Raw genomic sequence first — 17,850 nt, 5'->3', positions numbered from 1 at the left:
CACCAGTTATGAAGATAGTTATAATTTAACCAAGGAGCAAAAGTTTGACAGCAGAGCAGCTTGCACTGGTTTTGTAACACACAATGCAGAAGTTACCATTTGTCTGTAATGACTCACCTTTATATAGTAGGGCACATTCTAGTTAGCTTGGTTAATCCAGAGACATCAAAATGCTGCCTGAAGGGTTAAGTTGGATTGTACATTTTTTTCTGCTTCTGCACAAATTTAGGTCTGAATAGACATAGGGATAGGTAAGCCTCTGATACTGATCTTTTCATTTTTGATTTCCCTGGCAGCTGACCACACTGGTCGACATATACATTAAAAAGAAGAGAATGAACATATTTCATTCCAAATGAAGCACGTCTAAGTTAAGCTTGGTACAGCCTTGAAGGTGTTTCACTGTCATACTGAAATTGATCCAATTCTCTGAATGCTGGTATTTATTTAGCCCAAACCCAACTTCTCTGCCTAAAAGGGAACAGCCAGTAAACTTGGGAGAACTGCGAGGTTTGCAAAGATTAAGGCAAAATATGTGTGGCACATCTCAACAGGGATCCTTCCCAAATATAGGTTGAGTATATAGGTTGGTGGCGCAGTGGGTTAAACTGCTGAGCTGCTGAACTTGCTGACCAAAAGGTTGATGGTTCAAATCCAGTGAGTGGGGTGAGTTCCCACTATTAACCTAGCAATTCGAAAACATGCAGATGTGAGTAGATCAATAGGTACTACTTTTGCGGGAAGGTAACAGCGCTCCATGCAGTCATACCGACCACATGACCTAGGAGATGTCTACAGACAGTTCTTTGGCTTAGAAATGGAGATGAGCACCAATCCCCAGAGTCGGACATAACTAGACTTAATGTCAAGGGAAAACTTTACCTTTACCTATCTCTTATCAAGAAATGCTCCAAAATTCAAAACTGAGCACATGGGTTGCTGAGATAGTGACACCTTGGTTTTCTGGTGGTTCTATGTACTTGGTTTCATGCACAAAATGATTTAAAATATTGTGTACAAAATTATCTTTAAACCATGTGTATAAGGTATCTGTGACATAGTCTTGTGTTAGTCTTGGGTCCAGGATATCTCACATGAGGGACACTCAATCTGCATCCCAATACAGTGGATAGGGAATGTTGAGAAGAAAAGAAGCAAATTACAGTGTCTAAAACCTCATGGATAGAAGCATATTGTTACAGTTCGCATTGTTGTTTGTTAGTCTTTGTTTGCATTTTGCCATTTCAGCAGTCCAATATTTTCTTTGTACAGTGGAGCCTTGATATTCACTCTGGTTTGGTTCCAAGATTCTCTGTGGATACCAAAATTCATTGCTCTCAAATCCAATTATATACAATGGTGTCTAAAATGATGCCACTTATATAAATGGCAAATTCAAGGTTTTCTTTTGGCAATTTTTTTTGAGGGGATGTATGTTTTCCAGCAATTGATGGTTCAATTGGTGGATACAGAATTTGTGGATGTAGACAACTGTGCAAGGTCATATATTAGGCTTAGAGCAGGGAGGTAAAATATAAGAGCCAACATATGAGGGAGATGTGTGTTATATTTTTAGGCCTTACAAAATCAAAAAGGAGGAGAACCCTTCAAAACATGGTTGTGCTATCTGTCAATGCTGCAGTGTCCAAATAATAAAAAGAAATCACATTTTATTATTGTGTCTGTAAATCTCTTAATATTAAACTAAGCTTTCTGATTTGGAATGAGAAGAGAATGTCCCTGACTCATGATTTCCAAGCATTCAGGTTTGGCAGGCATGAATAAAAGAAAATTGATGTGCAAAATATCCAATGCAATGTTTTTACTAAAGGCAGTTTTCTGCCTCTGCCAAGATTACAAAGATGTGTAGAATAGCAATGTCAGTCTTTTTGAAAATTGTAATGTATTTTATGTGTAATTTCATATAACTAATGGGATTCATGTGCTGTTTATATCAGGAAATGAGACCACACAGATATGGTTTCTTTTCTGTTATTATCCCCTCCCTCTCTCCAATAACTTTGATTTGGATCCTGGTGAGGTGCATAGGGTAAATGTATTGATTTGGTTGTCATGTTTGACACCTTATGCACTGATTAATTTGCATTATTTTTGTGTCTCGCAGGCAGAGAATTCTGCACTGGCGATGGAAAATGAAAACCAGAGAGAACAGTATGAAAGATGCCTTGATGAGGTAAGGTGGACACACCTGTTTTTGTCCCAGAACAGGGGTATCGCAGAGGGAGGGAGGGAAGATAAAATTACTTCTGAATCTTCCCATTTCCGCCTCTAGGAAAACCCACTCTTTTTAAAAGAGCAGCCATTACAGCCTCCTTTTAAGTGCTGGTACAATCCCCTAAATACATTAAAGGCACCAGATCCTGTTTGATCTTGGAAGCTAAGCAAGGTCAATTTGTGAGAGAGATGTGTGCTACATTTCTAGATTTTACAATATCATAAAGTGGGAAGAACTCTTAAGTTTGGACAGTACTTGGATGGGAGGACAGCAAAGGAAAGCTAGAGGGTATATTTCAGAGGAAGCAACTGAGAAAACCGTCATTGAGTACCCCTTGAAATTCATGGGGTCATCATAAGTCAACAGGAGACTTGAAGGCATACACACATAATTCATACACATCCATTAATTCCCTCTCTCTCACACACACACATACACTTCTCTGTGCTGTGGAAGGAGTAGGAGGGAAAATAGCAGCATCAGTAGTTCATAGTGTTGTTGCTTTTAAATCATTTCTGACTTACGACAATCCTAAGGTGAACTTGTTGAAGGGTAAGATTTGTTCATAGACACTTTGCCATTGCCTTCCTCTGAAGCTGAGAGTGTGTGACTTGCCCAAGATCACTGCTGTGTTCCTTTAGCTTGTGGGGATTGGATCCATGATCTCCCAGAGTCCTAGTAAAATAATCAAACGGCTACACTGGCTCTTGCAGTAGATACGGAAAGTATGCTCGTGCCGCTAGAAGTGCCACAGTGTCATCTTGAAAAATATTCCATTTTCTTCCTTGGAACAGACTGTGGGGACAGTAAAATGGCTAAATGCAAGTGGCCTAGGTAATGTGTATGTTGAGGGGATCGTCCCAAGGCAATTAAAAATGTGATACAGAAATTAATTCATGTGTTTTGAAATCGAAAGTTTTCCATTGTATTGCACTTTGCAATGTAGTTTAATTCAGAAATAGGAAGGGAAATGAAAGAATGATATGGAATGTTGTCTTTTATCTGACACTTGAGGGAATATCTGTTGCACAGGTTGAGCATCATTTTGTAGAGTTATTGTTTGTCTTCAGTAGAATTTGGGTAATTTCACTACAAGATAAATGAAAGATAAATGGACACTAATCCACAAAGTTTTTCCCCTATAGTCCACGTATATGAATTTCAGTTTACGAATTACTATAATTGATGATAATGGCTACTGCAAATCAGAAGAGGCCCTGAAAAAAAGTTTAAAATAAGGAATCCTAGATATCCTAGAGATTTTATAAGCAGAAAGCAAGCCCCACTATTTGTTAGGCGTATTGTGGTCTCATAAACAAGTGGGAAACAAGTTACTTTAAAAAATAGCAAAGCTGCAGAACCATTTAGGAGATTGTTGTTTTTCATTACATGGACTTCTGGATTTCCTGAGGGAAAAAGACTTAGCTTTAGCTGCAGAGAGGCAGTTATCTACTGTCCTGGAACTGCATTTTATGTGGTTAGAGCCAGGATGTAAATCTTCAACTATATGGTCCTCACCTATGAGGAAAATTATTTGTGCAGTTTTCTCCCTGATGTGAGTGAAAATGAATATTTCTGCACAGTTTTCCATGATATTTCCACATACCAACATTTCAGTAGATTATTCTACACAGAAATAAATGTTGGAAAGTATATGAAAATTGTGGGTTTGGTATAAAAACCTATTAGTATTAATATTATTAGTGTCATTACACACATACTCCCACCCTATATCAAGGATCTCATCATGGCTTACAAAAATCATTAAAACAAGTAGCAACATTTAAAACAACAGAATAAGCAAGTTAAAATGTTTTAAATAGCAATAATGAGATTTAAACAGATTTAAAAGCTTTAAAAGTTATGTACACACGTGTTTGGTTTTCAGTGAATGAGGCCCAAAGACTTTGATGAACAGCCAAGTTTTAAATTGGTGCCTAAATGACATGAGTGTGAGGTGCCAATTGGGTCTCCAAGGGGAGGGCCTTCCACAGGTGGGGTGTCTTGACTGAGAAGGCCCTCTCCCATTTCCCGACACAGCATATTGACCTCACTGGTGGAGCATGAAGAAGCCCCACGCCCATCACACCTTAATCCACGAGAAGCCAAAGATAAGGAGAGGTGATCCCTCATATATTGAAGTCCCAAGCCCATTAGGTTTTAACTACCATCACAAGAAAATTCAATTCAAACTAGGAACGTATTGGGAACCAATACCATTATTTTAGGCTGGCATTACACAATGTCTATATCAGGCATGGGCAAACCTTTTTGCCTTGGGGCCGCCTTGTGGGCTGGGAGGGAGTGTGGGTGGGTGGGGCCAGAAAGGACGGTGTCAGCGCTGGAAGGGGTGAGGTCAGGGCTGGAAGGGACAGGGCTGGGGCTGGAAGGGTGTGGCTGGGGCCTCAGACAGGCTGTGGCCGGGTAAAGCAAGAGGCAGGTCTGTCTCCTTGCTTTTGGCAACAGCATGTTTCTCTCTACAGCTCTTCTGGGCTCTGGGAAGGCAGTAGCCTGCCTTTCCTGGGTCCAGAAGAGGGAAAAAAACATGCTGCTGTCAAGTGTCGGCGTCGATGTATTTCTCCCCCTGGCTGTTCTCTGGGCCCCTTCCTGTGGCCCAACATCCTGGGATCCAGAGAAGGGATGAAACATGGCAGCAGCATGTTTCCCTAGCTGTTCTCTGGGCCCCAGGAAGGCATCAGCCTGCCTTCCTCAGGCTCATGGAGAAGAAGTGAACAGAAGATATCAAAATGCTAGGCTAGTAGCAAGGCCCAGTTCTTCATTGACGCTGCTGAAATCGCTGCTTCGGGCTCAGCCCTTCCTGGGCGCACCCGAAGCAGCCGCGGCGAGTTGCGGCAGTGACCATTGGGTCGCTCACCATGGAACCAGGAAGTATTTCTCGCGGAAATCTCATGAGAATACAAGCTTTTACCTGGTTCCGCGGCGAGCGACCCAATGGCCGCTGGCGGCGGCAGTAAGTTTGGGGTGGGGGGCATAATTTCGGGAGGCAGCTGCCCTAGGTTAGATTACCACCTAAAAAACCTAAGGCCGCTCCTGCTAGTAGCTTTAACTTTAGAGTTCTGATTGTAATTCAGACAGTTTGATTTGCAAATACCCTCAGTGGTGCAATGGGTTAAACCTTTGTGTCGGCAGGACTGCTGACTGACATGTTGGGGGATCGAATCCATGGAGAGCAGGTGAGCTCCCTTTGTCAGCTCCAGCTCTCCATGTGGGAACATGAGAGAAGCCTCCCACAGGATGGTAAAATCAAAATGTCCTTGCAGACGGCCAATTCTCTCACACCAGAAGCGACTTCCAGTTTCTCAAGTCGCTCCTGACATGAAAAAACTATTTATCACTGCTGTTTCCTTTAACACTGATATAACAGTGATTTGTTTTATACTTGAAAATACTTAGTGCTTCAACAGTCTAGCTTTGCATTATGTAGGAATGAGTTTCATTTATTTTAAAAATCATTTACAAGCCAAACAACCTTGCTAAAACATCCTAAACCCTTCTCCTTGTCTCTAAGAAACCTAATACAAGAAACAGGATTACCTTTTTCCTGCCTCAGGGACCAGGGGTTTAAATGCTTAATCCTGGTTTCCTATTCTGGAATTTGACTGTCAGTTTATTGTGAAGAAGTGGTATAATATTTATTCATGTTATTAGCGGCAGCAGAGATTGCTGTCAAGCACAGATCCAGTCTTTTCAGTTCAATGCGATATGTCACAGTACAGCATATTAAAATTACCATGCCAATTTAGCCACAAGAAATGCTAGACCCTCCAGTGTTCAGCTTATGTTCAGAACCAATGGAAAGAGATTCTAATTTCCTACCATTTTTAAACATTCTTTAACCAAACAATGTGACCAAATTATTGGTAATATATTATGGATTGTTTTAGCTCTAGGCTATCTTGACATTTGCATGATTTAACCCAGAATTTTTGTTAAAATAAATAATAAGACCTCTGCTGGGAAGCTAGTAGATATAATTTGAATTTCATCTTATTGGAAATGAGGACTCTGTTTTGTTGCCTAATCAGAGCTTGAAATGATGGGCTGTAAAATTAATTTGATAGTGTTAAACATTTGAAATTGAGAAATGAATTCATTACACCAACACTAATAATTTAAATCATTTGATTAGTTAAAGTAATGCTAATTAGTTCATTATTTAAACCATTAGTTTGGGGACAGAAACCCACTGGGTGGCCTTGAGTGAATCACATACTTTATGCCTAAGAGGACAGCAATAACAAATCTCCTTTGAATAAATGGTGCCAAGGAAACCCTAGCAGAGAGTTGACTTCAAAACACATGACATTAACAATAGGATTTACAGAGAATGACAGGGAGGTTATTGCTATTGACCCAATTGTGTTACCTTACTCTTTTTTTTTGTCCATTTAAAGTTGCCTTTTCCCAATTTGGACTCCCCCACCCTTCAGATGAAGTACACAGCCCATAATACATCATTTCTTACTTAAGAGTGATGGGAGTTCATCCAGCAACTGTCATGTTGAAAAGATTGCCCTAAAAGATAGGATCACTTGTACATCATTTGTTCACTAAAGGTTGATGTAGAATAATGTAAAAGGTTTGCAAGGAATTGTATGTTTATTTCAGATATTTTACTCACTTAACATATGAGCATGTTGTTGTTAAAGAAAGACTTGCAGAATATAATGGCATGGATTGATCTTTTGACGTCATCTGCAGCCTTACTAAATCCCTTCAAATGATATACCAAAAATGGTGTGAATGAAAAAGGAGAAACAGAGAAATCCTAAGGGAAAAAGAAATTATACCAGGGCAAAGGGGGAGGGGGAATCACTTAATTATCAAAGCCAGAGCTTTCCAAAAATGAAGTACTTTGGCCACATAATGAGAAGACAGGAAAGTTTGGAGAAGATAATGATGCTGGGAAAAATGGAAGGAAAAAGGAACAGATATTCTCCATAGTAACCTATGGATGCGAGAGTTGGACCATAAGGAAGGCTGAGCAAAGGAAGATAGATGCTTTTGAACTGTGATGTTGGAGGAAAATCCTGAGAGTGTCTTGGACAGCAAGAAGATCCAACCAGTCCATACTCCAGGAAATAATGCCCAGCTGCTCACTGGAGGGAAGGATATTAGAGGCAAAGATGAAGTACTTTGGCCACATCATGAGAAGACAGGAAAGCTTGGAGAAGAGAAAGATGTCGGGGAAAATGAAAGGAAAAAGGAAAAAGGGTGACCACAAGGGCAAGATGGATGGATGATATCCTTGAAGTGACTGGCTTGACCTTGAAAGAGCTGGGGGTAGTGACGGCCGACAGGAAGCTCTGGCGTGGGCAGGTCCATGAGGTCACAGAGTCGGAAGCAACTGAACATATAAACAAGAACAACAACAACAACAACAACAACAACAGAGCATTCCAAATATGTTCTAATACATTAGTTGTAACAACTGTAGTGTGTGTAGGTGTGTTGTGCGAATGTAATGAGGAACTCTGAGACTATGTGAAATAAGCATCTTATATTTTTAAAAGTATAGCTGAAAGGTTTTCATGAAATATGTTGCAATTTATGTTCATATCTCTTGTAATCAGTGTTTAACCTCCAGTTTGCTTAGTAAACCTCAATTACTGTGTCACGAAACGATGCATGTCTAGAAAGTTTGTCACCAACATGAAATGTTTATAAAGCTCAGATTTTACCTTTCAGTGCTGTTACTGAGTAGGTATGTGAATCAATTGGACTTGGTTAAATTATTGTTTCGGTACCATGTTAATTATTCCCAACTTCACTAAAGCCTTCAAACTATGTAGTCCCTGTCAGGCAAAGGATAGAAAAGAGAAGGCAGGATTGAACAGGGAGAACAAAACAGAAGGAAAAGAGCAGTGGTTCTCAACCTGTGGGTCCCCAGGTGTTTTGGCCTACAACTCCCAGAAATCTCAGCCAATTTACCAGCTACAGTAGAGTCTCACTTATCCAACACTCGCTTATCCAACGTTCTGGATTATCCAACACATTTTTGTAGTCGATGTTTTCAATATATCGTGATATTTTGATGCTAAATTCATAAATACAGTAATTACTACATAGCATTACTGGGTACTGAACTACTTTTTCTGCCAAATTTGTTGTCTAACATGATGTTTTGGTGCTTCATTTGTAAAATCATAACCTAATTTGATGTTTAATAGGCTTTTTTTAAATGCCTCCTTATTATCCAAGATATTTGCTTATCCAACGTTCTGCCGGCCCGTTTATGTTGGATAAGTGAGACTCTACTGTTTTAGGATTTCTGGGAGTTGAAGGCCAAAGCATCTGGGGACCCACAGGTTGAGAACCACTGGAAAAGAGGGAGTTGAGTTGGGGGAAAATGTTGCTTCATTACCCATGTGCACAGCAGTTTGCAAGGAGCAATAAATGTACTACGGGTTTATAAAGTGGCTTATTGCAGTTTATTCTAATAATGACATAGAATAGTGTATATCATTCAAAAACATAAAATATAAACCTAAATACAATCAAAAGAGAAGAACTGAAGAGATTCATAATGTATCCCTCTCCAAACAAGGAACAGACCAGTAGGCGTAGCGGAATGCAACAACTATTCAGGCTAAAAGACCTAATATTCTGTAAGGGACAAGGATGTTTCAAGGCTGAGCAAACTAATCATCCACTACCCAATTCCTTTCATGCCATTCCAGGATTCATTTTTGCTGTTCCATTGCTCTTTAATTGTTCTTCAATCCCCCCTCTTCCATTACTTCCACAAGAATCACTCTTTCCCATCGTAATCCTTCTCTATCTTAGGTCTTCTTGTCTGGCTGAATTTGCCAGAGGAGAAGCTACCCACTCACTCTAACAAATTTAAAGGTAAAATTAATTAACTAAATAAAGCATGGCATCCAATTCAGTGTTAATCAGGAAACTTAAACAGTCAAGCCTCACCAGCATACAAATCTAATTTGTTAACAATTTAACTAGTCAGTTTACTAGCTATTTCCACTCTCTGGGCATAATTGTTTAGAGCTGAGTCATTTGATTAGTATAGGAATGCAAGAAAATATTTTACTTGTCATAGTTTTAATATTTACTGAGGATTTACATTACCATCTGCAGTAAAGTAATATGTGATGATGAAAATAAGTTTGATAACCCATTTTAACCCATCTTTATCCAGCTATACTGAATTAGCATATTTAGCAAAATACAACTATGATTTTGGCTGAAAAAATAAATTAACACAATGATGTAAACTGTTTGTGTATGTTGGTCCCATTGCCTAACTTTATTAAATAGTCAAATTGTATCTAAAAGAATTGAAGTCAGATTGCAGTTCAGAAACTTTGGGGCTACTTGTAATATACGCATGCTTGTGATACATGCATGCTCAAGTCAAGGACCTTATTACAAAGTCCCATGGATTCACCTCACGTTGTGGCAAATCCATGAGGTCCTGGAGGGGGGTAGAGAACCCTTCACTCCAAGCCCCGCATTGCCCGCCTTACCTTGACCCCCACCCCATGGGGGAAAGTGTCGATGCCCGGCTTCCCCCCATTGCTTCTAAGGCAACACTGGAAGCCTCCCATGTTGCTGGGGCGGCATATGCTCTCTTTTGGCACAGAGCCCAGCTGGAAGCCCCTGTGTGTCGTATAATGGGCTCTGTGTTGAAAGTGGAGAGTAAGTAGTGTACAACGAGCAACTCAGCCTGTTGTATGTTTTGAAATGGCTGCTTCTGCTACAATTCATTATCCAAAGCACCTTCTTCTTTATGCTTCTGTCATCATCTAGGAAACAGAAATTCACCTCTATTTCTATTGTTCCTTTGCATTTTATTTTCCTCTCCCCCTTTTATATAGGTTGGTCCATTTTTTATGAAGAGCAAACAGCTGTTCATCCAAGTCCAAGTGTAGAACTTTTCTAACTTTCTCACCGAGAACCTCATCTGTATATATTTTGTGACTTTTTGTGCTTTAGAGTTTAAGCTAATGATTAATCAGACCAATGAAAACTTAAGCAATGACCTAGTTAAGAAGATAGAGATAAGAACCACAGTAAAGCCTTGATTTCAAGTAGAAACATTTTCATGGAAGCACAAATGATGGAAAAGATCCCCAAAAAATTGAACTAGTTTATTCCCCTTATATTACTTTATTCTAATAATGTTTTGACCAACATTGTAATTTCCTTGCATGCCACAATCTTTAGTTTGGTAATTATAAAATTAACTTTTTAAATGGTGTAATCTTTGTTATATTTGTATGCTTTATTACTACTGTATAGAATGGGAGAGTTGTTTCTTTTGCATTCATTGCCAGTTGACAATTCTTTTTTCCCAAAATCCATACACAACCAGGAATTAAATTATCCTTTATTTTCTACCTTTTCCATTTTTCATGTTACATTTCTTTGTCCAAATAATGTGTGCAGCTATGTGTACATTGTGATAATGGTGTGCATCAGGGAAAATGGCATAGGAAAATAATTATACAGGAAAAGGCGTATAAATAGCATACATTAGGTGTTTAGAATAGAGTAGCAAAAAGTGGAAAGGATATCATCCTATTTTATTAGACTGCTGAAAAGCAAGGTGTGGCATCTGGCTGTAATGGGGAAATTGATTTGCTATATTAGAAGTCGTATCTGCACAAGGACAGGTAACAAATTTTGTAGTGTACATCAATGAACTAAGAGATGGACCACAGCCTCAAAAATAAATGATAATTTATGAAATGGCACATTATACCAATTATTCCTTTTCTGCTTTTTAAATTTACTATGTTTATTTGTTGGACCTCTATTAGGTTTTGTCCACATATTTTCACTCTACCCAATGAATTATTTCTTTATTGATTGCTCAATGAATCATTATATTTATATTTAACATGCATATTTTGAAAATATATATAAAGGGGCCCAAGCTGTTCAAGGCATTAAGAGTCAAAAGCAGCACCTTGAATTGAACTTGGAAGCAAATTGGACATCAGTGCAGTTCTCATAAGATCACTACTTTCCATGATGGTGGAAATGAATGCTCCTGTGATTCCGATGGTAACAGTGCCATTGTTAGGATCTCCCGTTTCAGACAGGCTTTTCCTTAGGAGCCAGACTAAACATGCTAGTGGGAAGCAGAAGTAATGAGGAATGACACTGGCACAGGATCTCTCAGCAACAAAAACAGTGGCGCCATAATTGAGATTTGTTTGTACTTCTCAGAGGCGGGCAAGAAACCACCGAAGCCTTCTTCCTTGAAACCCCTATGGTAAAACAATATGTGACCTGAATCCACATACAACCATGATCTGACTGCTGTATTTTGCACTTTCTGCAGCTTCCAAACACCTTTTAAGGACAGCCCCACATAGATTATGTTACATTAACCTAATCTAATAATAGCAACTGATGCAAACAATCTTCTTCTGCCCCTTGTGTTAATGTGATCATAAAAATAAAGATAGGGGCAAAGGCTGAATCTAGGTTTGTCAAAGCGAATTTTCTCCCCAGATCACTACAGTTAATTGCTAAGTGAAGGCATAGAAACATCTCAACTTGAATATTCATCCTTATCAAGGAGGGATGCAGAACTGATATTTATTATTATTATTTTTAAAGACACATTTCACATATGATAACGAGAGTCAGGAGACCACTGGGTGACATACTAAAACTGGTTTGATCTGAAGAATTACTGCTTGTCCGTTCTATTCAACAACAACACTTTATTACAGTCCATGACTAGCACAAAGATTCTATTCTAAATACCCATATTGGTTGGTAGGTCTACCCACTGTTTGGTAACATTGTATTGACGTATTAGTTGAGTCATTTATCCTTTACACTGGCTCACAATTTTTGTTTTTAGACAAATGTTCTATAAATATGCATCCTTAATTTCAAACACTGTTTAATTATTTTCACGGGATATTTAAAAGAGATAATTCTATCTTCAATTTATGCCACTGTGCAGCTTTTGCAGGTGGAGTTGGCTGTCAGAGCCAAAAAGCAACAAAATTGTGTACATGTGATGGGTTCAGCCCACTAAGTTCCCAGTGGAAGTTGTACGGACAGAACCATTGAACTAATTTGTGGTGCATCTACACTGTAGAATTATTGCAGTTTAACACCACTTTGGGTTGTTGTGTGTTTTCCGGGCTGTATGGCCGTGTTCCAGAAGTATTCACTCCTGACGTTTTGCCCACAACTATGGCAGCCATTCTCAGAGGTTGTGAGGTTATATGGAAAAACTAAGGAAGGAAGGTTTATATATCTGTGGAAGGTCCAGGGTAGGGAAAAGAACTCTTGTCTGTTGGAGGCCAGTGTGCATGTTGTAATTAAACACCTTGATTAGCATTAAGTGGCCTTCCAAGCTTCGCATCCTGGCCTGGGAGAATCCTTTGTTCAGAGTCATTAGCTGCCCCTCATTGATTCATGTCTGGAATTCTTCTGTTTTCAGAGTGTTGCTCCTTATTTACTGTTTTGATTTTGGAGTTTTTCCAAAAAAAACCTTTTTTCCAGGAGAAAATACTTCTGGAACATGGCTATACAGCCCGGAAAACACACAACAAACATGTGATTCTGGCCATGAAAGCCTGCGACAGCACATTACCACCACCTTATTGGCTATGGCTCAATGCTATGGAATAATGGGAGTTTCAGATGGGTGAGCTAGCAGCATTCTAGTACAGAGAAGGCTAAAGATCTTGCAAAACTACAACTCCCATGATTTCATATTGTTGAACTATGACAGTTAAAGTGGTGTCAAGCTGCATCAATTCTATAGTACCTTTGGACACTTTTTAAGAGGTTTGATGGCATTGTATTTATTTTTAAAACGTAATCTCAAGTAACTAAGTAAAGTAATGAGGTATTAGAGGGTTGGTTCCATTTACTGTTAGAGAGACAGTGTTAAGACTGAAAGTACAAGGCAGATGCAACACCATTATATGTAAGTTCTAAAAGCCTATAGGGCAATGCAGGTGGATTTGAGATATATAGGACATTTGCTGCTATGGGTTATTACTACTTTGCGTCTTCCGTTAAATCACATACTAAGCTATTTTATGTCTTTTCCTTCCTTTGTTGCCTTAGGTTAGAGACTGGTTTTGGAAAGAGAAGACAGTATTGAGTAATTTTATTAGATTATGAATCAAATCAAATTCTTAGATCACACAAGAATAAAATGATTTATCAAAATAAATTACTTTGATTTTTTTTTGTTCATTTTAGTTCATTGAGTGGAATATTTTTTAAATGAAATTCTTGAAAAAGTGAATTTTATTTGTGAATAGCACACACACACACATACGGATCAGCATGAATACATATCAGGTATAAAGTAGCAAATTGCTTTTATAAAATAATACTCATAGTGTATTTTAATAGATATGCATATAGAAAAAGCTATTACATAATACAAATATGTGAAAAGTAAACATTCAAAATGGTATTGTATAGTTTTAAAAATGTGTTTCTGTATTTAATTAATAATCTGTATTCAGATTAAAACCAGTACATAAGAAATATTGTCTGACATGCTAAGGAAATTAATATGATATACAGCTCAAATGTACTTTATTTCTTATCTAGGTTGCGAACCAGGTTGTGCAAGCACTGCTTACTCAAAAGGTGAGTAATTTATCACATTTGCTTTCTATTTTAAAGGTCAGAAACTAGAGATATCAAATATCTTTACAAAAAGTATCAAAAGTAGCAAGTTCACTAGCAGTGCTTTAGTCCTTGTCTTTCCCTATGGTTCCCCCCCTATTTTCTTCTTTTTGTTGTTCTCACCCCTCATTCAAACTTTTCCATTGCTTGTTTCCTTCTCCTTATGAGGCAGAAGGAGGTCCTTTCTCTCTTTTTCTCAGTGTTTGAAAACTTGATGGGCTATATAGGAGCCCTGTAGAGATGTGATTTTCCAGGCCATCCTAGAAAGTTGTTTCTCCTAGTTAGGAGAAACATAGATGAGAGTGGTCATGCAGGCTACTCAAGTATATTTAATTTCTAAAATTCATCAAGGTTACAAATAAATTAACCTTGAGATGCATGGTCCCAGGATTTCCTTAGTATACACTCTAGCTTTTCATATATCTTGGTTTCTTGAGCTTGGACATAAACACACACTATTGTTGTTGGAAATAAATGTCATGTGTAATATACAAAACTCACCAAGATGATGATGATGATGATGATGATATGGATTATGATTTTGAGGAAATTTTAAGGAGAGTTACAGATTCTCTTAAGTAAAGAACAGAGAACATTTATTGGCTGACATTCCCATCATGGAGATGTATTATAAAAGATCTTCATGTAGGCCAGGGGTCTTCAAACTAAGGTTGCGAAGGTCATTTCCCTGCCCCCACCCTAAACTTTAGACTTAAGGTTGCCTTAAATCTAAAATGACGTGAAGGCACACAACAACAGCACTCCTACACTTCCCATTGAAATGTTGGTACATTTATGTTGGTTAAAATAGTTTTTCATTTCAAATATTGTATCGTTTAATTTTTTGTACTACAAATAAGATATGTGCAGTGTGCAGAGGAATTTGTTCATTTTTTTTCAAACTATAGTTTGGTATTGTCTTAACTATACCTATGCTACGTTTCTCCTCTCCCCCTGCCCCCAACTCATATTTGAGCTGTAGCCATAGCCATTTAGTGACTAATCATTAGAGAGAATCACCTTGTTTCAAGGCTGTCCTGCTTCGCTGATGCATCCTTTTATTCAAGAGTTTCTCAATGGGCATAGGATGGGAGGCTTCTGCAGCTGAAGGGTAGGCTGGCTGTGTGTGTGTGTGGGGGGGATTTTATCATTGCATGAAGTCAGTAGAGAATTCTAATGTCTACAATATCAAAAAAATAAACCATCAACAACAGCAACCTTTATTTAAAACACCCTTTTCACAAAAAGACAGACCATCAATAAATATAGGTTGAGTATCCCTTCTCTATATTATTAGGATGTGTTTTGGATTTCTTATTATGATTATTGGAATATATGCATGTACACAAAGATTTCTTGGAGATGGGACTCAAATCTAAATATGAAAATCATTTATATTTCATATACACTTTATACACATACCCTGGGGATAATGACATACACACTATTTTTAATATTTTTGTACAGGAAAAACGTTGCTTGCATTCAACCATCAGAAAACAAAGGTGTTATTGTCTCCGCCACCTTTGTGTACAGTTTTCAATTTTGAAACATTTTGAATTTCTGGATAATAGATACTGAACCTGTACAAACAAAGCAAAGGAAAATAAAACATTATAAATATACTTGACATGAAATCCACAGCACCCCACCAATCACTAAGCACTATTCAACCCCTGGGGCAATTGAGAAGCTTTATCCAGCAAATCAAAGATAGATAGCCTTGATAGAGCTGTACAAGTCAGTGAGACAGACCTTCATCCTTTGTCTGCAGATCCTAGATTCCTAAATAGTCCATACCATGCTAACCGAGCTTCCAGGTACTGTGGAAGATTAGATTTCATAGCCTTAAATACCAGAATCAAAAGTTTGAAATGGGCCCTGACCCATTGGGAAAAATCAATCAGACCTGGATTATACTTCCAGGATAAATGTAGAATATTAATCAAACAAATAAGTACCGGTACTGTTGTCTTTTCATGTTTAAGTTGTCAAACTCTTATTTTATTTTAAAATTATCTGTCAGTAATAGCCACTTCACACCACTCCAATTGTGAATTCGTTCTTATGACTTGTTTAAGATTTCCTACAAACTGGGAAATTTGGACAACAGATTATACATTCATAAGGAAAAACTCTAGTGGTCTAAAAGCAAACGTTTTTTTTAAAAAAAAATTATGGCAGTAGGAGTTTTCTGCCCAAAGCTAATACCAGCTACTGAAGGGGAATTTTCTTCAGGGCTGCAGCAGGGGAGAAAAGGCTTAAATTAATTATTCCTACGTACTTTCTCTAATCACATTAATTATAGCCAACCCTAGCCAATACAGTTTGCAGTTTTAAGAAGCCTCCATGTGAGATGCAAAGACACATGCAGGTGTGGCTTTTAGTACCATTGTTGGTATTGGCATAGCTTAATACAAGCTCATGTGTTCTTTATTCAGTTCTTTATCACATCTGTAATCAAAGCATAATCCTTTTTTAGTTCTGAAATGGATTGTTTTGAAAAGAAACCCATTTGGGAATTTGAATAGAAATCTTTAGTAGTGAAAGTTAACCCCTGCACTCTTATGTGATGATTTCAGTGTTTCTAGAAAACTATTGGCTTCATAGTAGAAGTAGATGGTCTGCAATGAATTTAGGAGTATAATGACACCAAACCTCCCAGAAATACTTTGACTGTATCTTGTTTTGTAGTTATGAGATAATAAATTTCACATAAGATGACAAACTCTTTTTTATTGCGCAATGGTCGCCACTGCGTAATAGCCGCATACTCTTTTTCGGGCTCCCAAATTGATATTTTTCCTTTCCTCACATAATCATCGCAGCCTTGATTCATGCCCCCAATGTACTGCTGTCAGATGATCTGCATACAGTGTAGCCAGCAGGGGAAGACAGCTTCACTGCTGTAAAGTCTACTAGCACACAAAAGATTCCAAGCTTCCCTCTTCACATGATTTTCTGAACTATACAAACAACAGCTTCGCTCGCATGCTCACTCCCCTTTCACCTGTGGTACTTCATTTCCCTGTGTGCCTACTTCCCTTTCAGCTATGGAATTTCGCTTGGCTGAGTCTGAAAGCACTGGGTTGAAGAGAGCGAGTATTGTCACTCTTCAGCTCAGGGATTTCAGATTCAGATGAGTGAAGTGCCATAGCTGAAAAGGGAATGGGCACGCGGGAGAGTGAAGCGCTGTAGTTGAAAGAGGAGCAGGCATACGGGAGAGTGAAGTGGGTGCACTGATAATGCTGTTGTTTGTACAGTGCAGCAAGTAACATGAAGAGGGAAGCCTTGAGTCTTCCCCACACTGCAGTTTACAATGGGGAAACTGTCTTCCTCCACTGTTTGCAGATTGTCTGCCAGCAGTATGATTTGTTTTATTTCACAATAGTTGCCCCCTTTTTTCAGCTACAAAAGGCATAGAAATGTGACAATTACATGATGAAATACAGTAATTTTGGGATTCATATAAGCCCCTTCTACATTGTCCCTATATCCCAGGATCTGATCCTAGATTATCTGTTTATCCCAGGTTATCTGGCAGTGGGGACTCATATATTCCAGTTTAAAGCGGGTAATCTGGGATCATATCCTAGAATAAAGGGTAGTGTGTAAGGGCCCATAGTTAACAAATAACCATGATTTTCCAAGACTATCTTTTCCGCATAGTAGAGCCTTAACTGAAGGGTTTCTAAAGTACAGTAGAGTCTCACTTATCCAACATAAACGGGCCGGCAGAACGTTGGATAAGCGAATATGTTGGATAACAAGGAGAGATTAAGAAAAAGCCTATTCAACATCAAATTAGGTTATGATTTTACAAATTAAGCACCAAAACATCATGTTATACAACAAATTTGACAGAAAAAGTAGTTCAGTATGCAGTAATTCTATGTAGTAATTACTGTATTTATGAATTTAGCACCAAAATAGCACGATATATTGAAAACATT

At 38.3% G+C, this 17,850-nt stretch overlaps 1 protein-coding gene across 5 annotated transcripts in view; it reads left to right on the top strand.

Moving 5' to 3' along the window:
• nckap5 (NCK associated protein 5) overlaps positions 1 to 17,850 on the top strand; it is an 856,064-nt gene that overhangs the window by 627,941 nt on the left and 210,273 nt on the right. For all 5 annotated transcript variants that reach the window (XM_062975038.1, XM_062975005.1, XM_062974931.1 and 2 more), the window contains 2 exons: positions 2,126 to 2,194; positions 13,820 to 13,858. In XM_062975038.1, the coding sequence (XP_062831108.1) occupies positions 2,126 to 2,194; positions 13,820 to 13,858 (108 nt within the window). The remainder of the gene's footprint in view (positions 1 to 2,125; positions 2,195 to 13,819; positions 13,859 to 17,850) is intronic.

Source organism: Anolis carolinensis, chromosome 1 (genome assembly GCF_035594765.1).
Source record: "Anolis carolinensis isolate JA03-04 chromosome 1, rAnoCar3.1.pri, whole genome shotgun sequence".
Lineage (NCBI taxonomy): Eukaryota > Metazoa > Chordata > Lepidosauria > Squamata > Dactyloidae > Anolis > Anolis carolinensis.
Note: the sequence above shows the minus strand (reverse complement) of the source record. Positions and strands in the feature narration are given on the sequence as shown.